General features: G+C 51.4%; 1 protein-coding gene across 1 annotated transcript; it reads left to right on the top strand.

Annotated features, from left to right (window-relative positions):
* The first annotated feature begins 5,879 nt into the window (after positions 1–5,879).
* On the top strand, positions 5,880–20,787 carry LOC142908236 (uncharacterized). The gene is made up of 3 exons (XM_076058611.1): positions 5,880–8,351; positions 17,420–17,512; positions 20,690–20,787. Exons 1-2 carry the CDS (start codon positions 6,454–6,456, stop codon positions 17,508–17,510), a joined length of 1,989 nt encoding a protein of 662 aa, XP_075914726.1. The 5' UTR covers positions 5,880–6,453; the 3' UTR covers positions 17,511–17,512; positions 20,690–20,787.
* Positions 20,788–23,062: the final 2,275 nt, after the last annotated feature.

Below are 23,062 nucleotides of genomic sequence, written 5' to 3'. Positions count from 1 at the left end.
GAAGCTGCTGCTGCCACCTGTCGTACATGCCGGATATTGAAAATTTGAAAATAATCGAATGTAAATGAAATTTTAAAAAAATGTCTATTTGATGTTAATGGATTTAATTATGCACATAAATTATGGTAATTCTACAGATGCTCGTATTTATGTATGCGATTATGCTAATGCAAGCCGTTACGATGATTAGGCTTGGCTTCGTTGCCCGGGGTCGTATCATCAATCGGGATCAGACAATTAATCGTCTGAAGTTATGAGGTGTGCTGTTGTCCAGGTTCGTATTATCCATCGGTATAATAAAATTATTCTCGCGTTAACATTTACTGATTATGTATCGGTGTGTTTATGTCAAAGCTCCAAATTCAAATCTCACCGCGGGATACAGTTTTAAAAATTAAGATTTTTGTACGCACGAACTCGGGGAAAGAAACTCTCAGACACTTCGGTGTTAAGCAATTTTAATTTCTAAACAGAAACCTGAACGTCTTCTTTGGTTCTTTCGGTAAAGTCACCACCACGTAGAATGAGAATAAAATAATAACACGATAAAATTCTCACGACGTTTCGGCCACAACGCAAGCGGCTTTCAGGTGAAAGGTCGGGACGACAGAGCTTCAATGAGCGATGTTAAGATTCGTAGCGACTTTTAAGCTGGTTTAGAGAGGTGAGACACCTTGACAAAGGGGTTTACATATCAAACAGGAGAATTTAGCATTGAAATAGCTGAGTGATTATCTTGTGACTGGTCATAGAAATAGCTATGTTAAAGTCAAAGCTTACACATCCACAGAGGCACCTAGTACAAATCAAACAGGAGAATTTAGCATTGATATAGCTGAGTGATTAGCTTGTGACTGGTCACAGAAATGGCTATGTTAAAGTCAAAGCTTACACATCCACAGAGGCACCTAGTACATCCTGTTTGATTTGTACTAGGTGCCTCTGTTGATGTGTAAGCTTTGACTTTAACATAGCTATTTCTATGACCAGTCACAAGCTAATCACTCAGCTATATCAATGCTAAATTATCCTGTTTGATATGTAAACCCCTTTGTCAAGGTGCCTCACCTCTCTAAACCAGCTTAAAAGTCGCTACGAATCTTAACATCGTTCATTGAAGCTCTGTCGTCCCGACAGGTCTGTTCCTTTCACCTGGAGACGGCCGCTTGCGTTGTGGCCGAGACGTTGTGAGAGTTTTATTGTTTTATTATTTTATTCTCATTCAACACGGCGGTGACTTTACCGAAAGAACCAAAGAAGATGAATCCTTGCAGTCACGAAAGCTTTAAATCTAAATAAAACCTCCACACTCCAATATGCGAGCTCTCGTGCTTGCTCAACACGGTACTCCAGGAGATGTTCCACTCATTGATCCGTACATTTAACCCTCAACGGTCACGTTTGTTAACCGGGTAACGGCACAATCGCTTATTCCTCGGAGTAACGCGAGCATGCACGGCGAGAGGAAAGGTCCTTAAAAGTTAACGCAACGATATTCATACGAAGGGGGAAAATAACTTCCTGCTTTAGTCCCGGTGAGAAGCATAGTGCCTTGGTTTTGGAGGTATTCGGGACGAGTTTATCAGCAACTAGCTGATGTTGTAGTTTGTCAATCCCCCTGTAGCTTAGCAATCACGTCATCCGGAGAGCGGCCAGCAGTCATCAGTATCGTGTCATCTGCGAGCAGATTTACCCTGGAGTGATCCTGGTCAGTGCCCAAGTCATTGACAGAGGACAAGAATGGCAGCTTCCTTTTAGTTTAAAATCTAACCAACAGAGCACGCTTGTTAAGAATTTTGAGAAGTTTCTATCTGAAGGTTCTCCCAAGCCGTAGTCAGGTTGGGGCTATCACAGACCCTGCCCATCCGAGGGAAACGCATCTTTAGCAGATGCCCGAGTGCCCGAGTATCTCGTGGGATGCTCGACTAATTCGGGGAGGGCCTTTGGGTGCGGCCGATGACCTCGCCACCAAACGTGAGCGAGCGACCGCCCGAGTTTTATTTATTGCCCAGAACGCCAGGGCCGCAACGCGTGGACGGAAGAATCCCGTGGCCTCCGGCCTCCCGCATGGCGGCCGTCTCCCAAGTCGTCGAGACCGGCGTGCCGCTGCGCCGTTTTTGAAGAGCGCCTTGGCGGCGGCGGGGGCGGGCGGGTGGGTTGGTGGGTGGGTGGGTGGGTGGCTTGCCCAGCTTCGAGCGCAGGTGCAGAGCCACGCCGGGCGGGCGGGCGGACTCCCGCACGGCCCCTGCCGCCGCCGCCGCCGCCTTTCCTCCGCGCGGAGACGCCACCGCGAGCTTCCCGGCCCGGCCCTCGACGCCGGCGAAGCCGCGACGTTTTTTTAGGCGACCGCGAAGTGTCTAAAAAAGAAACAAACCGAACCACGCGAAACTGTTGCGTCAGAAATGCACCTCGCGCCTTTTTTGAGTTCCTGCCAGCAAATGTTCCGTTAGAAAGTGGACGACCCCGTCCACTGAGCCGCGCGTTCTCCCCGCTAGACGCTGGCGGGTCCTGCCCGGGCAGATTGTTGCTGGTCCGGCGGGCGTCTGCGTGGGGGGTGGGGGCGATACGCTTGGGGCGCTCTGCTCCCACAGTGGCAGCCGCACGCGGTTATTGTGGTCGCTTTGACGAGCAACTTGTGACTCGGCATTGCCGAGAATGACCGCGGCATGCGGCTGTCTTGGCGGTGAAACAATGACGATATACATAAAAGGATAAAATTCTCACGACCTTTTCGTTTCTACTGCAACGCAAGCAGCAATCATCAGGTGGTGAAAACCACAGAGAATTTTTTTTTAAAGTGGCGTTTTTATTTTTTAACGTTAGCGCCACGGAGAGCGATTTTGGCAGTAATTCAGATGGACGAGTCCTATATTCTTAGCTCTTTCGGTAAAGTCACGTTGAAGGGAAACAAAATAATAAAATATATATAAAACAATAAAAATTCTCGCGACGTTTCGACCATAACACAAACGGTCGTCATCAGGTGTGAAAAACCAACGGCAAGAAACATTTGAAAGAAGTGGCGGTTTGCGTTTATTTTTAAACGGTGTATTTAAAAAAAAAACGTTAGCACCACGGAGAGCGATTTGGCAGTCATTCAGAAGGACGAGTCCATCTATGTTCGGAAAAGAGGAGGGGGGGAGACGAAATAATAATGGATGCTGTCTGAAAGCCACCGTTAGCGTGATCAATTAAGACCCGAAATGGTTCATCAAATCCTTCCAATGATTGCTAAGCCCAGAATTCATCTTCACGGTTGAAATTGTCTCTGTGTTTGTACGTGTGGATAGCCTCATGAACGAATCTCTCATGGTAGCCAGATGGCTTGCAAATTTTGTGTTTCCATCCTGAGCACAAGCACATGTTGTGCTTGATGCAGAAGTGATTCCTCGTAGGAGGCTCTCTGTTTGGCGTTTTAACGTCTTGACGCCGCTGTTTTGTTGCCAGATTAAAAAAATGGAAAAACCTATTCTTCACATTTTGGCACTGGCAAAGGAGGCCCCATAGACTTCGCCTCTCAAGGCAAAGTCTCGGAGCTCTTTGGGGGTTGTCCATAAATGACGTCACGCGATTTTGACCGATTTTTTTTACCCCACCCCCTCCTCCTCCTCCCTCCTCGTCACACGACGTCACAAAGTCAACCCCCCCCCCCTCAAATATGACGTCACAAAGCTCTGCCCCTCCCCCACCCCAAACAAAAATAAATAAAACACGCTTCAAATCGCTTCAAACTATTGTTGTCATTGTAGTGGGTGTTTAATGTGGCGCTGCACTCTGATGTTGTAGGAGAAAACATTTATTAACAAAGTCTATTGAATTAAGCGGTTTTTACACCTGATGATTTTATTGTTTTATATTTTTATTATTTTATTGTTTTCCTTCTAACGTGGCGACTTTACCCAAAGAACCGAGAATATTAATCCCTGCGGTCACGAAATATTTTTTTTAACAAAGTCCATGTTGTCTATAGTGTTGGTTCTTTCGGTGAAGTCACCTAGAAGGGAAACAATAAAATACTAATTTTTTTTTATATAAAACGAAAAAAACGCATTTCGTGTTGTTTATATTTCTTTAAAGTTGCGCATTTTGATGTGACGTCACATTGCTCAAACCCCACCTCGTCATACAACGTCACAAATGTCTGACCCCCCCCAATAGGTGCGTGACGTCATTTATGGACGGCCCCTCTCTCCTACGTCAGCAGCCCTCCACAGCTGAAGACGGTCGCCTGCGTTGCGATCGAAACGTCGTCGTGATCCGCTAGTTAATTTCCTACCTCCGTGATGACTTTGCCGACAGAACCAAAAGATCGTGGATTACTGCAGTCACTGAAGCTGCAAATCAAGATTGTTTATCAAGATTTAGAGATGGGCGTAGCCCCAAGTGCGTCGGCAGGCATGGGCGGGGCATCTGATGTTAATGTTGGCTCCAAGTGCGTCACAGAATGGGCGGGGCATCTGATGTTAATGTGGCCCAAGTGCGTCAGCAGGCATGGGCGGGGCATCTGATGTTAATGTGGTCCACGTGCGTCAGCAGCATGGGCGGGGCATCTGATGTTAATGTGACCCAAGTGCGTCACAGAATGGGCGGGGCATCTGATGTTAATGTGGCCCACGTGCGTCACAGAATGGGCGGGGCATCTGATGTTAATGTGGCCCACGTGCGTCAGCAGGCATGGGCGGGGCATCTGATGTTAATGTGGCCCAAGTGCGTCACAGAATGGGCGGGGCATCTGATGTTAATGTAGCTCCAAGTGCGTCAGCAGGCATGGGCGGGGCATCTGATGTTAATGTGGCTCCAAGTGCGTCACAGAATGGGCGGGGCATCTGATGTTAATGTGGCCCAAGTGCGTCACAGAATGGGCGGGGCATCTGATGTTAATGTGGCCCAGGTGCGTCAGCAGCATGTTCAGAGAGAGACTTGGGATCAGCTGAGCCTTCTTATCCCGGAGTTTGTTGAAGGATCTCAAAGTTACGTGGAAACCCTCCCCGTAAGAGGCGGTTACATTTAGATTTAAATCTTTCGTGACCGCAGGGATTAATATTCTCGGTTCTTTGGGTAAAGTCGCCACGTTAGAAGGGAAACAATAAAATAATAAAAATATATATAAAAAAATAAAATTCTCACGACGTTTCGACTGCAACACAAGAAGCAATCATCATCAGGTGTGAAAACCACTTAATTAAATAAGACTTGTTAATAAATGTTTTCTCCTACAACATCAGAGTGCAACGCCTCATTAAATACGCACTACAATGACAAAAATAGTTTAAAGCGATTTGAAGCGTGTTTTAAATATATATATTTTGGGGGGGCAGGGCTTTGTGACGTCATATTTGGGGGGGGGGGTTGACTTTGTGTGACGCTGTGACGAGGGGGTGGAGGTCAAAAATCGCGTGGCGTCATTTTTGGACGGCCCCTAATAAACAAATACTTAAAGCGCGTGGTTAATCTGCGGATGATCGAGACTCGAACTGTAGTCTGATTGTGATTGGTCGGCCGCGCCTGTGACGTCACAATTACATTCGGCAGGGGGCAACGGTGGTGGCCGTCGTTTGATTGGCTGGACGGGGCTGCTGCGGCGGTGTTGCCAGGGCAGTGGGGGGGGGGGGTTGGAGAACTGACCAATAGCGAAGCGGGTAACGACGGCGGGGGAGGGGGGGACTGACCAATAGCGAAGCGAGCAACAACCGCGGGTGGAGGGAGGGAGGGAGGGTGGGAGATTGACCAATGGCAACGCGAGAAATGACGGCAGGGGGCGGGGCGGGTGGGGTTCTTGACCAATGGCGAAGCGAGAAACGACCGCGGGGTGGGGGGGGAGGCCGCTTCGGTCGTCAGGCGAATCGCCAACCGCCTGATGGTGACGTTGGGTCCCGCGAGGGATTACTTTCGGCCGCTGGATGTTACCTCAGCGAGCAAAACACAACACAGACCGTAGCAAAAATTTCCCCCCTTCCCCTTTCTAATTATAAACGAAGCCGACGTTAAACGACCCCCTCTTCCTCCTCCTAAGATTCTGGCGCTATTCGCCAACTAATTCGAGGAGAAAAGCCGCTTTGTTTACGCGGATTCTTTGCGGGCAGGACGAGCGCGGACTGTTTTCGACGCGGCGGCGGCGAGGCGGTTCCGCTATAAAAGCTTCGCGTGTCGCTCCGCGTCCCTTCAATCAACATTGAGGGACAAGATTCGCTGAGGCGATCACAAACAATAACAAAGCGAAGGCGAACGTTTCACCCCCCGTAAGGAGAAAGCGCGCGAGGAGAGAGAGAGAGGTGAAAACAAACAGAAACGTCGAAACGATCGCGCGTATATAAAATTGTGTACAATTTGTTTTGTTTAGTTTCTTTAAAAAAAAAATACGATGTCGAAGCGGCGAGGCCTGGGTCCCGTCGGGCCCCCGGGCCTTGCCTGAGTCGCCCTGCCCAGGGCCGAGTCGTCGCTCGCCCCCTACCCATGGGAGCGGGCCGTGCCGGTCGAGTCGGGGGTCGGCAGCTCTTTAACGATTATTATTATCATCACTTTGACAGCAGCAGCAACAGCAGCAGCAACAACAACAGCAGCAGTGACGGCTGTTGTGGTTTTATTTTTAACAGGGTCGATAGTATTGACCGCTTAGGAATCGCAATTGCGAGCGGTATAGGCCGCTGCTGTGGTGGTGGTTTTAATGGTGGCATTTGTGACAGTAGTAGCATCCGCAACAGCCTAAAGTGCTGCGGTGTTAACAGCTGCTACATAAACAACGGCAGTAGCAAGAGCAGCTGTCTCAATAGAAGCATCAGCAGCTGTCTCAGAAGCAGTAGCAAGGGCAGCTGTCTCAATAGCAGCATCAGCAAGAGCAGCTGTCTCAATAGAAGCATCAGCAGCTGTCTCAGAAGCAGTAGCAAGGGCAGCTGTCTCAATAGCAGCAACAGCAGCTGTCTCAATAGCAGCAACAGCAGCTGTCTCAATAGCAGCATCGGCAACAGCAGCCGTCTCAGAAGCAGTAGCAAGGGCAGCTGTCTCAATAGAAGCATCAGCAACAGCAGCTGTCTCAACAGCAGCAGCAAGGGCAGCTGTCTCAATAGCAGCATCAGCAACAACAGCTGTCTCAACAGTAGCAAGGGCAGCTGTCTCAATAGAAGCATCAGCAGCTGTCTCAACAGCAGTAGCAAGGGCAGCTGTCTCAATAGCTGCAGTAGCAAGTGCAGCTGTCTCAACAGCAGTAGCAAGGGCAGCTGTCTCAATAGCAGCATCAGCAACAACAGCTGTCTCAACAGCAGTAGCAAGGGCAGCTGTCTCAATAGCTGCAGTAGCAAGTGCAGCTGTCTCAACAGCAGTAGCAAGGGCAGCTGTCTCAATAGCAGCATCAGCAACAACAGCTGTCTCAACAGCAGTAGCAAGGGCAGCTGTCTCAATAGCAGCAACAGCAGCTGTCTCAACAGCAGCAGCTGTCTCAACAGCAGTAGCAAGGGCAGCTGTCTCAATAGCATCAACAACAGCAGCTGTCTCAACAGCAGTAGCAAGGGCAGCTGTCTCAATAGCAGCATCAGCAACAACAGCTGCCTCAGCAGCATCGGCAGCAAAAGCAGCTGCCTCAATAGAAGCATCAGCAGCTGTCTCAATAGCATCAGTAGCTGTCTCAATAGCAGCATCAGCAGCTGTCTCAATAGCAGCATCAGCAGCTGTCTCAATAGCAGCATCAGCAACATCAGCATCAGCAGCTGTCTCAATAGAAGCAACAGCAGCAGCTATCCAAACAACAGCATTGTCAACAATAGCAGCAACAAGAAGACAAGGAAATACAGCAGCAGCATAATCAGCACCATCAAGAGCAACATCATCACAAGCAACATCATCACAAGCAACATCATCACAAGCAGCATCATCACAAGCAGCAACATCAGCTTCAGCAGCAGCTTCAACATCAACGGAATCATCACAAGAAGCAGCAGCATCATAATCATCAGCAGCATCATCACAAGAAGCAGCATCATCATCAGCAGCATCATCAACAACATCATCAGCACCATCATCAGCAACATCATCAGCAACATCAACAACATCATCAGCAACATCAACAACATACGCATCATCATCAGCAGCATCACCGGCATCATCAGCACCATCATCATCAGCATCATCATCAACAACATCAGCAGCAGCACCATCATCAACAACATCATCATCGGGAGCATTATCAGCAACATCAACAACATCATCAGCAACATCAACAACATCATCAGCACCATCATCATCAGCATCATCATCGTCGTGTTTCCACCATGGAGTCTGTGGGCGACTTCGAGTTCAGCAAGAGAGACCTCGTGGGACACGGAGCCTTCGCTGTTGTCTTCCGTGGTCGACACAAGCAGGTTAGTCACCCTCACTAGTCACCCTACACCCTACCTAGTCAGGTGACTAGTCAGGTGACAAGTCAGGTGACTAGTCAGGTGACAAGTCAGGTGACAAGTCAGGTGACTAGTCAGGTGACTAGTCAGGTGACAAGTCAGGTGACTAGTCACCTACAAGAGAGACCTCGTGGGACACGGAGCCTTCGCTGTTGTCTTCCGTGGTCGACACAAACAGGTTAGTCACCCTCACTAGTCACCCTCACTAGTCACCCTCACTAGTCACCCTCACTAGTCACCTGACTAGTCACCTGACTAGTCACCTGACTAGTCACCTACAAGAGAGACCTCGTGGGACACGGAGCCTTCGCTGTTGTCTTCCGTGGTCGACACAAGCAGGTTAGTCACCCTCACTAGTCACCCTACACCCTACCTAGTCAGGTGACTAGTCAGGTGACAAGTCAGGTGACTAGTCAGGTGACTAGTCAGGTGACAAGTCAGGTGACTAGTCAGGTGACAAGTCAGGTGACTAGTCACCTACAAGAGAGACCTCGTGGGACACGGAGCCTTCGCTGTTGTCTTCCGTGGTCGACACAAGCAGGTTAGTCACCCTCACTAGTCACCCTACACCCTACCTAGTCAGGTGACTAGTCAGGTGACAAGTCAGGTGACTAGTCAGGTGACTAGTCAGGTGACAAGTCAGGTGACTAGTCAGGTGACAAGTCAGGTGACTAGTCACCTACAAGAGAGACCTCGTGGGACACGGAGCCTTCGCTGTTGTCTTCCGTGGTCGACACAAGCAGGTGACTAGTCACCCTCACTAGTCACCCTGATCACTAGTCACCCTCACTAGTCACCCTACACCCTACCTAGTCACCTACCTAGTCAGGTGACTATTCACCTGACTAGTCACCTGACTAGTCACCTACAAGAGAGACCTCGTGGGACACGGAGCCTTCGCTGTTGTCTTCCTTGGTCGACACAAACAGGTTAGTCACCCTCACTAGTCACCCTACACCCTACCTAGTCAGGTGACTAGTCAGGTGACAAGTCAGGTGACTAGTCAGGTGACTAGTCAGGTGACAAGTCAGGTGACTAGTCAGGTGACAAGTCAGGTGACTAGTCACCTACAAGAGAGACCTCGTGGGACACGGAGCCTTCGCTGTTGTCTTCCGTGGTCGACACAAGCAGGTGACTAGTCACCCTCACTAGTCACCCTGATCACTAGTCACCCTCACTAGTCACCCTCACTAGTCACCTGCCTAGTCACCTACACCTGCCTAGTCACCTGCCTAGTCACCTACACCTACCTAGTCACCCTCACTAGTTACCTACACCTACCTAGTCACCCTCCCTAGTCACCCTGCCTAGTCACCCTGCCTAGTCACCCTGACTAGTCACCCTGCCTAGTCACCCTGACTAGTCACCCTGACTAGTCACCCTGACTCCTAGTCACACTGACTAGTCACCTGACTAGTCACCCTCACTAGTCACCTGACTAGTCAGATGACTGTGTGCTAGAGGCTACCTGGGGGAGCTTTGTCTGTGTGTGTACATCATAGGTGGTGCTACTCGCTACTAGCAGCACTTGCCCCTACAGCCCTGCTAGAGGCTACCTGGGGGAGCTCTGTCTGTGTGAGTGAGTATTGATAGCACAGTGAGTGTTATGAGTTTGTATTAATAGTGTGGTGTGGATGTGGTTATGTGTGGGCGCGCGTGTGTGTTTGTGAGTGTGTGTGTGTGAGAGTGTGTGTGAGAGTGTGTGAGTGTGTGAGTGTGTGAGTGTGTGTGAGTGTGTGTGAGAGTGTGCGAGTGTGTGTTTGTGAGTGTGTTTGTTAGTGTGTGAGAGTGTGTGAGTGAGTGTGTGTGAGAGTGTGTGAGTGTGTGTGAGAGTGTGTGTGTTAGTAAGTGTTAGTGTGTGAGAGTGTGTGAGTGTGTGTGTGAGAGTGTGTGAGTTTGTGAGTGAGTGTGTGTGTGAGTGTGAGAGTGTGTGTGTGAGAGTGTGAGAGAGAGTGTGTGTGTAAGAGTGTGTGAGAGAGAGAGTGAAAGAGTGTGTGATAGTGTGAGAGTGAGTGAGAGAGTGTGAGTGTGAGAGAGTGTGTGATAGTGTGTGATAGTGTGTGAGTGTGTGTGTGAGAGTGTGTGAGAGTGAGAGTGTGTGAGAGAGTGAGAGAGTGAGAATGTGAGAGTGAGAGAGTGTGTGAGAGAGTGTGTGATAGTGTGTGAGAGTGTGTGAGAGTGTGTTTGTGAGAGTGTGTGATAGTGTGTGAGAGTGTGTGATAGTGTGTGAGAGTGTGTGAGTGAGAGTGTGTGAGAATGTGTGAGAGAGAATGTGAGAGAGTGTGTGAGTGAGTGTGTGTGAGTGTGTGAGAGTGTGTGAGAGAGAGTGAAAGAGTGTGTGTGATAGTGTGAGAGAGTGTGTGTGTGAGAGTGTGTGTGTGATAGTGTGAGAGTGATAGAGAGTGTGTGAGAGTGTGTGAGAGAGTGTGTGTGTGTGAGTGAGAATGTGTGAGTGTGTGATAGTGTGTGAGAGTGTGTGAGAGAGTGTGTGAGAGTGTGTGTGTGTGAGAATGTGTGAGAGAGTGTGTGAGAGAGTGTGAGAGAGTGTGTGTGAGTGTGTGTGTGAGAGTGTGTGAGAGTGACAGAGTGTGTGAGAGTGTGTGAGAGTGTGTGAGGGTGATAGTGTGTATGTGATAGTGTGTGTGTGAGAGTGTGTGAGAGTGTGTGTGAGAGTTGTGTGAGAGTGAGAGAGTGTGTGAGAGTGTGTGTGTGTGAGAATGTGTGAGAGAGTGTGTGAGTGTGTATGTGATAGTGTGTGAGAGTGTGTTTGTGTTATGGTCTGCGCGAGTGTTTACATTTGTGGGGAGGAGTGGTGGCGCAGCGGTTAGCACGCTGCACTTTAAACCCACGCGACCCACGTTCAAGTCCTCTACAATGTTGACGTCATTTGTCTTTGTGTTGTTGGTATGTGGTGTGTTGGTATGTGGTGTGTTGGTATGTGTGTGTTGGTATGTGTGTGTGTGGGGGTGTGTTGGTGTGTGGGGGTGTGGGGAGCGGTGGTGCAGCAGTTAACACGCTGCACTTGAGTTCCATTCCCACTCACGGTCACTTCATTATCATCATCGTCACCACCACCACCTTCTAAGAACTCATCATCGTCACCACCACTGCCTCTGCTGAGAAGTCAAGAGGAGAGAGATATTTTGGGTGTTGCGCCTGGACACGATGTGCCGAGTGATCAGGCCAGATGAGTATCTCTGTGTGTGTGTGTCTGTCTGTGTGTGTGTATGTGTCTGTGTGTAAGTGTGTGAGTCTCTGTGTGTGTGTGTCTGTGTGTGAGTCTCTGTGTGCGTGTCTGTCTGTGTGTGTGTATGTGTCTGTGTGTGAGTGTGTGAGTCTCTGTGTGTGTGAGTCTCTGTGTGTGTGAGTCTCTGTGTGTGTGAGACTGTGTGAGTCTCTGTGTGAGCCTGTGTGAGTCTCTGTGTGTGTGTGCGAGTCTCTGTGTGTGTATGTGTGCGGGTCTCTGTGTGTGTGTGTGTTTGTGTATGTGTGTGTGAGTCTCTGTGTCTGTGTGTGTGAGTCTCTGTGTGTGTGAGTCTGTGTCTGTGTGTGTGCGAGTCTCTGTGTGTGTGTGTGTGAGTCTGTGTGTGAGTCTGTGTGCGGGGAGCGATAGTGTAGCGGTTAGCGCTACGCTGCGCTATGAACCTGGCGCCCCGGGTTCGATTCCCGCTCACAGCCAACACCAGTGACGATTTTCTGAACCGGTCCCGGGCCTCCCCTAGGTCGACTCAGTCTCAAATGAGTACCTGGTGCGGTGTGTAAACATTGCCACTAGGGAGACAAAGGCGGTCGGGCGTGGTGCTGGCCACCCACCCCCTCGTGTACCGTTACCGGCCTTCATAGGTCCTTGCTAACAGCACTTGCCCCTACAGTCTGTTAAGGCTATACGGGGGATCTTTGTGTGTGTGTGTGAGTCTCTGTGAGTGTGTGTGTGAGTCTCTGTGAGTGTGTGTGAGTCTCTGTGAGTGTGTGTGTGAGTCTGTGTGTGTGTGTGAGTCTCTCTGTGTGTGTGAGTCTCTGTGAGTGTGTGAGTGTGAGTCTCTGCTTTATTGACCTGGTCAAGGCCTATGATACCATCAGTAGGCCTGGGCTCTGGGTTGTTCTTCGTGCTTTTGGAGTCCCTGACCCCTCTGCTCACGATCATTAAGGACCTTCATGATGGTGAGCGGGCCCGGGTAAAACTACGTGGCCGGGAGTCAGAGCCATTCCCTGTACACCTTGGGGTGCGACAGGGATGTCCTCTGGCTCCCACATTATTTAACATCTATTTTGACCACGTAGTTCGTGAAGCCTTCAATAGCTGTACCGGGGGAATCTCCATATGGTACAGATATAATGGGAGGCTGATCGATGCCCGGGTTTGGTAATAGCTGCTCATTCAGAGGAGGAGTTGGAGACGCTGCTGCTGAGACTGGAGCGTGCCACTAAGAGGTGGGGCCTTACCATCAGCCCCACCAAAACTAAGCACCTGCCTGGGTATTTTGTACCATCGGACACTCCACCCCCACAACTCCCAATCGGTGATGGGGCAGTTGTGGAGACAGTGGGGAGTTTCCCATACCTGGGCAGTGTGCTCATGACCGGCTCCAGTTTAACAGCAGAGGTCTCGCTCCGAATTAGTCGAGCGGCAATATCTTTTCATCGGTTGCGTAACGCTGTGTGGAAGCTACCTGGTCTGTCGCTCCGCACTACGCTTCAGGTCTTCTCGGCCACGGTCATTCCCTCCCTTCTCTACGCTTGCGAAACGTGGACCCCCCTAATGGAACATCTTCGCCGGTTAGAAACATTTAGGCTAGCCTGCCTACGATCCATCCTGGGTTTAACCAGGCTGGATTGTGTGAGGAGCTCACAGATCCTTGAAAGATCTGGGCAAGGTCCCATCGGTGAGCTCCTCCGGCAGGCAAGGCTGCGTTGGCTGGGTCATGTAGCCCGCATGCCCAGCCACCGCATGCCGAAACAGCTTTTGTTCGGTCGGATCGAGGGGGCTAAACGGGCGCGGCACGGGCTAGAGAAGAAATGGAGTGACGTGGTACAAGAGGACGTGTTGCTGAGTGGACTTGCCGATGACTGGTACCAGCGGTGTCAAGATAGGCCTCTGTGGAGGAGGCTCGTGAAGGACGCTACTGGGCAGTTGGAGGCAGTTGCCCTCCAACAACAACGGAGGGCGGAGGAGCGACGCTCAGAACAACGAGCGGAGCGCCGGGTGGCTAAAGCACAGCAGGTTGGCACAGTAGGGGGCACAGGTGGTGCATCAGCCAGTCATCTCAGTCAGTCGACCCGTGGCACCTGGGTCTGCCCCGTGACCTCCTGCCAGCGGGCGTTCGACACTTCACGTGGCCTCAGGGTGCACATAGCCTGGCACAAGCGTCGTGGTGACGTCACGGCCACTTAGTGGCGAATGGCTGTTGTTGTTGACTCTGTGTGTGAGTCTCTGTGTGTGTGTGTGAGTCTCTGTGTGTCTGTGTGTGTGTATCTGCATGAGTGTGTGTCTGTGTATGTTTGTGTATCTGAGTATCTGTGTGTGTATCTGTGTGTGTATCTGTATCTGAGTGTGTGTGTCTGTGTGTTTGTGTTTCTGCATGTGTATCTGTGTGTGTATCATAGTGTGTGTGTATCTGAGTGTGTGTGTATCTGGGGAGCGGTAGTGTAGCGGTTAGCGCACTGCACTATGAACCTGGCGACCCGGGTTCGATTCCCGCTCACGGCCAACACCAGTGACGATTATCTGAACCGGTCCCGGGCCTCCCCTAGGTCGACTCAGCCTCAAATGAGTACCTGGTGCGGTGTGTAAATATCGCCACTAGGGAGACAAAGGCGGTCGGGCGTGGTGCTGGCCACCCACCCCCTCGTGTACCGTTCTGGCCTTCATAGGTGCTCGCTAACAGCACTTGCCCCTACAGTCTGTTAAGGCTATACGGGGGATCTTTGTCTTTTGTGCATCTGAATGTGTGTGTACAGTGAGGGAAAACAGTATTTGATCCCCTGCTGATTTTGTACATTTGCCCACTGACAAAGAAAGGATCAGTCTATAATTTTAATGGTAGGTTTATTTGAACAGTGAGAGACAGAATAACAACAAAAAAATCCAGAAAAACGCATGTCAAAAATGTTATAAATTGATTTGCATTTTAATGAGGGAAATAAGTATTTGACCCCTCTGCAAACATGACTTAGTACTTGGTGGCAAAACCCTTGTTGGCAATCACAGAGGTCAGACGTTTCTTGTAGTTGGCCACCAGGTTTGCACACATCTCAGGAGGGATTTTGTCCCACTCCTCTTTGCAGATCTTCTCCAAGTCATTAAGGTTTCGAGGCTGACGTTTGGCAACTCGAACCTTTAGCTCCTTCCACAGATTTTCTATGGGATTAAGGTCTGGAGACTGGCTAGGCCACTCCAGGACCTTAATGTGCTTCTTCTTGAGCCACTCCTTTGTTGCCTTGGCCGTGTGTTTTGGGTCATTGTCATGCTTGAATACCCATCCACGACCCATTTTCAATGCCCTGGCTGAGGGAAGGAGGTTCTCACCCAAGATTTGACGGTACATGGCCCTGTCCATCGTCCCTTTGATGTGGTAAAGTTGTCCTGTCCCCTTAGCAGAAAAACACCCCCAAAGCATAATGTTTCCACCTCCATGTTTGACAGTGGGGATGGTGTTCTTGGGGTCATAGGCAGCATTCCTCCTTCTCCAAACACGGCGAGTTGAGTTGATGCCAAAGAGCTCCATTTTCGTCTCATCTGACCACAAAACTTTCACCCACTTGTCCTCTGAATCATTCAGATGTTCATTGGCAAACTTCAGACGGGCATGTATATGTGCTTTCTTGAGCAGGGGGACCTTGCGGGCGCTGCAGGATTTCAGTCCTTCACGGCGTAGTGTGTTACCAATTGTTTTCTTGGTGACTTTGGTCCCAGCTGCCTTGAGATCATTGACAAGATCCTCCCGTGTAGTTCTGGGCTGATTCCTCACCGTTCTCATGATCATTGCAACTCTACGAGGTGAGATCTTGCATGGAGCCCCAGGCCGAGGGAGATTGACAGTTCTTTTGTGTTTCTTCCATTTGCGAATAATCGCACCAACTGTTGTCACCTTCTCACCAAGCTGCTTGGCAATGGTCTTGTAGCCCATTCCAGCCTTGTGTAGGTCTACAATCTTGTCCCTGACATCCTTGGAGAGCTCTTTGGTCTTGGCCATGGTGGAGAGTTTGGAATCTGATTGATTGATTGCTTCTGTGGACAGGTGTCTTTTATACAGGTAACAAGCTGAGATTAGGAGCACTCCCTTTAAGAGTGTGCTCCTAATCTCAGCTCGTTGCCTGTATAAAAGACACCTGGGAGCCAGAAATCTTTCTGATTGAGAGGGGGTCAAATACTTATTTCCCTCATTAAAATGCAAATCAATTTATAACATTTTTGACATGCGTTTTTCTGGATTTTGTTGTTGTAATTCTGTCCCTCACTGTTCAAATAAACCTACCATTAAAATTATAGACTGATCATTTCCTTGTCAGTGGGCAAACGTACAAAATCAGCAGGGGATCAAATGCTTTTTTCCCTCACTGTATGTGTGTGCGTATCTGTGTGTGTGGCCTGGCACAAGCGTCGTGGTGACGTCACCGCCACTTAGTGGCGGAATGGCGGTTGTTGTGTGTATCTCAGTGTATGTGCATCTGAGTGTGTGTGTATCTGTGTGTGTGTATCAATGTGTATGTTTCTATGTGTGTGTATCTATGTGTGAGACGCTGCTGCTGAGACTGGAGCGTGCCACTAAGAGATGGGGCCTTACCATCAGCCCCACCAAAACTAAGCACCTGCCTGGGTATTTTGTACCATCGGACACTCCACCCCCACAACTCCCAATCGGTGATGGGGCAGTTGTGGAGAGAGTGGAGAGTTTCCCATACCTGGGCAGTGTGCTCATGACCGGCTCCTGTTTAACAGCAGAGGTCTCACTCCGAATCAGTCGAGCGGCAATATCTTTTCATCGGTTGCGTAACGCTGTGTGGAAGCTACCTGGTCTGTCGCTCCGCACTAAGCTTCAGGTCTTCTCGGCCATGGTCATTTCCTCCTCTACGCTTGCAAAACGTGGACCCCCCTAATGGAACATCTTTGCCGGTTAGAAACATTTAGGCTGGCCTGCCTACGATCCATCCTGGGTTTAACCAGACTGGATTGTGTGAGGAGCTCACAAATCCTTGAAAGATCTGGGCAAGGTCCCATCGGTGAGCTCCTCCGACGGGCAAGGCTGCGATGGCTGGGTCATGTAGCCCGCATGCCCAGCCACCGCATGCCGAAACAGCTTTTGTTCGGCCGGATTGAGGGGGCAAAGCGGGCGCGGCACGGGCTAGAGAAGAGATGGAGTGATGTGGTACAGGAGGACGTGGAGCTGAGTGGACTTGCCGATGACTGGTACCAGCGGTGTCAAGATCGGCCTCTGTGGAGGAGGCTCATGAAGGATGCTACTGGGCAGTTGGAGGCAGTCGCCCTCCAACAACAACGGAGGGCGGAGGAGCGACGCTCACAACAACGAGCGGAGCGCCGGGTGGCTAAAGCACAGCAGGTTGGCACAGTAGGGGGCACAGGTGGTGCATCAGCCAGTCATCTCAGTCAGTCGACCCGTGGCACCTGGGTCTGCCCAGTGACCTCCTGCCAGCGGGCGTTCGACACTTCACGTGGCCTCACGGTGCACATAGCCTGGCACAAGCGTCGTGGTGACGTCACCGCCACTTAGTGGCGAATGGCGGTTGTTGTGTGTATCTGTGTGTGTGTATCTGTGTGTGTGTGTCTGAGTGTGTGTGTGTATCTGTGTGTGTATCTGTGTGTGTGTGTGTCTGTGTGTATCTGTGTGTGTATCTGTGTGTGTGTATCTGTGTGTGTGTGTCTGTGTGTGTGTGTCTGTGTGTGTGTATCTGTGCGTGTGTATCTGTGTCTATCTGTGTGTGTATCTGTGTGTGTGTGTCTGTGTGTGCGCGTCTCAGCACTTGCCCCGGCAGTTGTGTTGACTGCTTCCCCTGCGGTGTGTTTGTCCTTGCAGGACCACACAAAGGAGGTGGCCATCAAGTGCATCAGCAAGAAGAATCTCGCCAAGTCCCAGACCCTCCTTGGCAAGGAGATCCGGATTCTGAAGGTCAGTCACTCACTCCACCAGCAGGAGCAGCAGTGTCATCATCATCGTCATCATCTGCAGTGTCAGTGTCATCATCATCAGCAGCGTCATCATCATCATCAGCAGCAGTGTCATCATCATCATCATCAGCAGTGTCATCATCAGCAGCAGCAGTGTCATCATCATCATCAGCAGCAGTGTCATCGTCATCAGCAGCAGTGTCATCATCATCATCAGTAGTGTCATCATCATCAGTATCATCATCAGTGTCATCATCATCAGTGTCATCATCATGATCATCAGCGTCATGAGCTGCAGTGTCGTCATCATTACTGCTGTGCCACTACTCCCCACAGACACTCACACACACTCACACACACACGTACACACACAGACACCACACACACACAACGTACACACGCACCACACACGTACACACTCACACGTACACACGTATACACACACACTCACACGTTACACACACACTCACACGTACCCACACCACTCCGTACACACATACACGTACACACACACTCACACGTACACCCGTACACACACACACTCACACGTACACACACACTCACAAGGTACGCACACACGCACACGTACACACATACACGTACACACACACTCACACGTACACACGTACACACACACACTCACACGTACACACATACACACACACACTCACACGTACACACACAAACTCACACGTACACACACACACACGTACACACACACTCACACGTACACACACACGTACACACACACTCACACGTACACACACACACACGTACACACACACTCACACGTACACACACACGTACACACACACTCACACGTACACACGTACACACACACTCACACGTACACACGTACACACACACACTCACACGTACACACACAAACTCACACGTACACACACACACACGCTACACACACACACACGTACACACACACACACGTACACACACACACTCACACGTACACACACACTCACACACGTACACACACACGTACACACACACGTACACACTCACACGTACACACGTACACACACACACTCACACGTACACACACAAACTCACACGTACACACACACGTACACACACACTCACACGTACACACACACACACACGTACACACACACTCACACGTACACACATACACACACACTCACACGTACACACACACACACGTACACACACACTCACACACGTACACACGTACACACAAAGACAAAGACAAAGATCCCCCGTATAGCCTTAACAGACTGTAGGGGCAAGTGCTGTTAGCGAGCACACACACACGTATACACACGTATACACACACGTGCACTCTCACACACTCAGACATGTACACACACACAGTCCGTGCACACGTACACACACAGTTCGTGCACACGTACACACACACAGTCGTGCACAGGTACACACGTACACACACACGTACACACACGTAAACACACAGACATACACACGTACACACACACGTACACTCTCACACACTCAGACATGTACACACACACACAGTCCGTGCACACGTACACACACACGTACACACACGTACACACACACACGTACACACACACGTACACACACACAGTCCGTGCACACACACACACACGTACACACACACAGTCCGTGCACACGTACACACACACGTACACACGTACACACACACACGTACACACACACGTACACACACACACGTACACACACACGTACACACACACGTACACACACACACGTACACACACACACGTACACACACACACACGTACACACACGTACACACACATACGTACACACACACACGTACACACACACACGTACACACACACACGTACATACACACGTACACACACGTACACACACACACACACGTACACACACACACGTACACACACACACACACGCTGGAAGAATCCTATGAGCTAGGAAGCTCTTTCAACACACGTGCTGCAGCTTCACGACGCTCCACGACGCTTCACGACGCTCCACGACGCTTCACGACGCTCCACGACGCTCCACGACGCTCCACGACGCTTCACGACGCTCCACGACGCTCCACGACGCTCCACGACGCTCCACGACGCTCCACGACGCTTCACGACGCTTCACGGCGCTTCACGACGCTTCACGACGCTTCACAGTGCTTCACGACGCTTCACGACGCTTCACGACGCTTCACGACGCTCCACGACGCTTCACGACGCTCCACGACGCTCCACGACGCTCCACGACGCTTCACGACGCTTCACGACGCTCCACGACGCTTCACGACGCTTCACGACGCTTCCACGACGCTTCACGACGCTCCACGACGCTCCACGGCGCTTCACGGCGCTCCACGACGCTCCACGACGCTTCACGACGCTTCACGGCGCTCCACGGCGCTTCACGACGCTTCACGACGCTTCACGACGCTTCACGACGCTTCACAGTGCTTCACGACGCTTCACGACGCTTCACGACGCTTCACGACGCTCCACGACGCTTCACGACGCTCCACGATGCTTCACGACGCTCCACGACGCTCCACGACGCTTCACGACGCTTCACAGTGCTTCACGACGCTTCACGACGCTCCACACTTCACGACGCTTCACGACGCTCCACGACGCTTCACGACGCTTCACGACGCTCCACGACGCTTCACGACGCTTCACGGCGCTCCACGACGCTCCACGACGCTTCACGACGCTCACGACGCTTCACGGCGCTCCACGACGCTCCACGACGCTTCACGACGCTTCACACTGCACGACGCTTCACGACGCTTCACGACGCTTCACGACGCTCCACGACGCTTCACGACGCTTCCCGACGCTCCACGACGCTTCACGACGCTCCACGACGCTTCACGACGCTCCACGATGCTTCACGATGCTTCACGATGCTTCACGACGCTCCACGACGCTTCACGACGCTTCACGACGCTTCACGACGCTCCACGACGCTTCACGACGCTTCACGACGCTTCACGACGCTTCACGACGCTCCACGACGCTCCACGACGCTTCACGACGCTCCACAGTGCTTCACGACGCTTCACGACGCTTCACGACGCTCCACGACGCTTCACGGACGCCTTCACGACGCTTCACGATGCTTCACGACGCTCCACGACGCTTCACGACGCTTCACGATGCTTCACGACGCTCCACGTGTCTCTTGACCCCTCCGACCCCCTTAGGAGCTGCAGCACGAAAACATCGTGGCCCTGTATGACTGTCAGGTGAGGGTGAGCGTGGGGTGAGCGTGGGGTGAGCGTGGGGTGAGCGTGGGGTGAGCGTGGGGTGAGGCGTGGCCCTGTACGACTGTTGAGGATTTTGCTGATGATGATGTTGCTGATGATGATGATGCTGTTGCTGATGATGGTGTTGAGGATAACAGTGAGGAATGTTGCTGCTGTTGAAGTTGCTGGTGACGCATGGGTTGTGACCTCTTGTTCCTGATTTCTTGGAAAGCACCCCCCACTCTCCCCCCACTCCCCCCCACTCTCCCCCCACTCCCCCACCCCTCCCCCCACTTCCCCACCCCCACTCACTCCCCCACCCTTTCCCCCCACTTGTAAGAGACAGGGTCAATGGCACTGAGGTTTACTCAGCACAAACTTCCCCTGGCACGGCCACTGTGAACCCCCTGAGAGACCACCCAGACCCAGGGCTAGAACCCAGACTCTCAGTGTCTCTGACACGGCCACTGTGAACCCCCTGAGAGACACCCAGACCCAGGGCTTGAACCCAGACTCTCAGTGTCTCTGACACGGCCCACTGTGAACCCCCTGAGAGAGAGAGACACCCAGACCCAGGGCTAGAACCCAGACTCTCAGTGTCTCTGACACGGCCACTGTGAACCCCCTGAGAGAGAGACACCCAGACCCAGGGCTAGAACCCAGACTCTCAGTGTCTCTGACACAGCCACTGTGAACCCCTGAGAGACACCCAGACCCAGGGCTAGAACCCAGACTCTCAGTGTCTCTGACACGGCCACTGTGAATCCCCTGAGAGAGAGACACCCAGACCCAGGGCTTGAACCCAGACCCTCAGTGTCTCTGACACGGCCACTGTGAACCCCCTGAGAGACACCCAGACCCAGGGCTAGAACCCAGACTCTCAGTGTCTCTGACACGGCCACTGTGAATCCCCTGAGAGAGAGAGACACCCAGACCCAGGGCTAGAACCCAGACTCTCAGTGTCTCTGACACGGCCACTGTGAACCCCCTGAGAGAGACACCCAGACCCAGGGCTAGAACCCAGACTCTCAGTGTCTCTGACATCGGCCATCGTGAACCCCCTGAGAGAGACACTCAGACCCAGGGCTAGAACCCAGACTCTCAGTGTCTCTGACAAGGCCACTGTGAACCCCTGAGAGACAGAGACTCACTCAGACCCAGGGCTTGAACCCAGACTCTCAGTGTCTCTGACACGGCCACTGTGAACCCCCTGAGAGAGAGAGACACCCAGACCCAGGGCTAGAACCCAGACTCTCAGTGTCTCTGACACGGCCATCGTGAACCCCCCTGGCATTTGAATGGGCAGCTGTGAGGGCAGCTGTGAGGGCAGCCGAGGGCAGCTGATGGCCGTGCAGTGAGCAACATCTGCACGGGTCACCGCCCCTGCCGTGACCCCAACACGCCTGGGACACACCACGTGGTGTTTACTGCACCACAGGTGCCTGGGGTGGGAGGGTTGGGGGTGAGTTTGTGTGGGTGTGTGTGACTGAGTGTGTGTCATTGTGTGTGTGAGTGTGTGTGTGTGAGTGTGTGTGAGTGTGTGTGTGAGTGTGTGTGAGTGTGTGTGAGTGTGTGTGAGTGTGTGTGAATGAGTGTGTGTGAGTGTTTGAGTGTGTGAGTGTGTGTTAGTGTTTGAGTTTGTGAGTGAGTGAGTATGTGTTAGTGTGTGTTAGTGTTTGAGTTTGTGAGTGTGTGAGTGTGTGTGTTGGTGTTTGAGTGTGCGTGTGTGAGTGAGTTAGTGTGTGAGTAAGAGTGTGTGTGTGTGTGGGTGAGTGTGTGAGAGTGTGTGTGAGTGAATTTGTGTGTGTGTGAATGTGTGTGAGTGAGTGTGTGTGAGTGTGAGAGTGTGAGTGAGTATGTGTGTGTGTTTGAGTGTATGTGAGTGAGTGTGTGAGTGTGGACTGAGTGTGGGTGTGAGTGACCGAGTGTGTGTGTGTGTGAGTGAGTGTGTGAGTGAGTGTGTGAGTGAGTGTATGAGTGAGTTAGTGTGTGTGAGTCTGAGTGTGTGTGTGTGTCAGTGTGTGTATGAGTGAGTGAGTGTGAGTCTATGCGTGCGTCTAAGAGAGTGAGTGTGTGTGAGTGTGTGTGTGAGTATGGAGTGTGTGTGTGAGTGTGTGTGTGAGTGAGTGTATGAGTGAGTCTGAGTGAGTGAGTGTAAGTCTATGAGTGAGTCTAAGTGAGTGAGTGTGAGCAAGTGTGTGTGTGAGTGTGTGTGTGAGAGAGTGAGTGTGTGAGTGTGAGTCAGTGAGTGAGTGAGTGTGTCTGTGTGTGTGTGGTATCTGTGCGTGTGTATCTGTGTGTGTGTGTCTGTGTGTGTGTGTCTCTGTGTGT

The sequence above is a fragment of the Petromyzon marinus genome (genome assembly GCF_048934315.1).
Source record: "Petromyzon marinus isolate PM22_M1 ecotype Great Lakes invasive population chromosome 77 unlocalized genomic scaffold, UKy_Petmar_22M1.pri1.0 chr77_unloc.3, whole genome shotgun sequence".
Taxonomy (NCBI): domain Eukaryota; kingdom Metazoa; phylum Chordata; class Hyperoartia; order Petromyzontiformes; family Petromyzontidae; genus Petromyzon; species Petromyzon marinus.
Note: the sequence above shows the minus strand (reverse complement) of the source record. Positions and strands in the feature narration are given on the sequence as shown.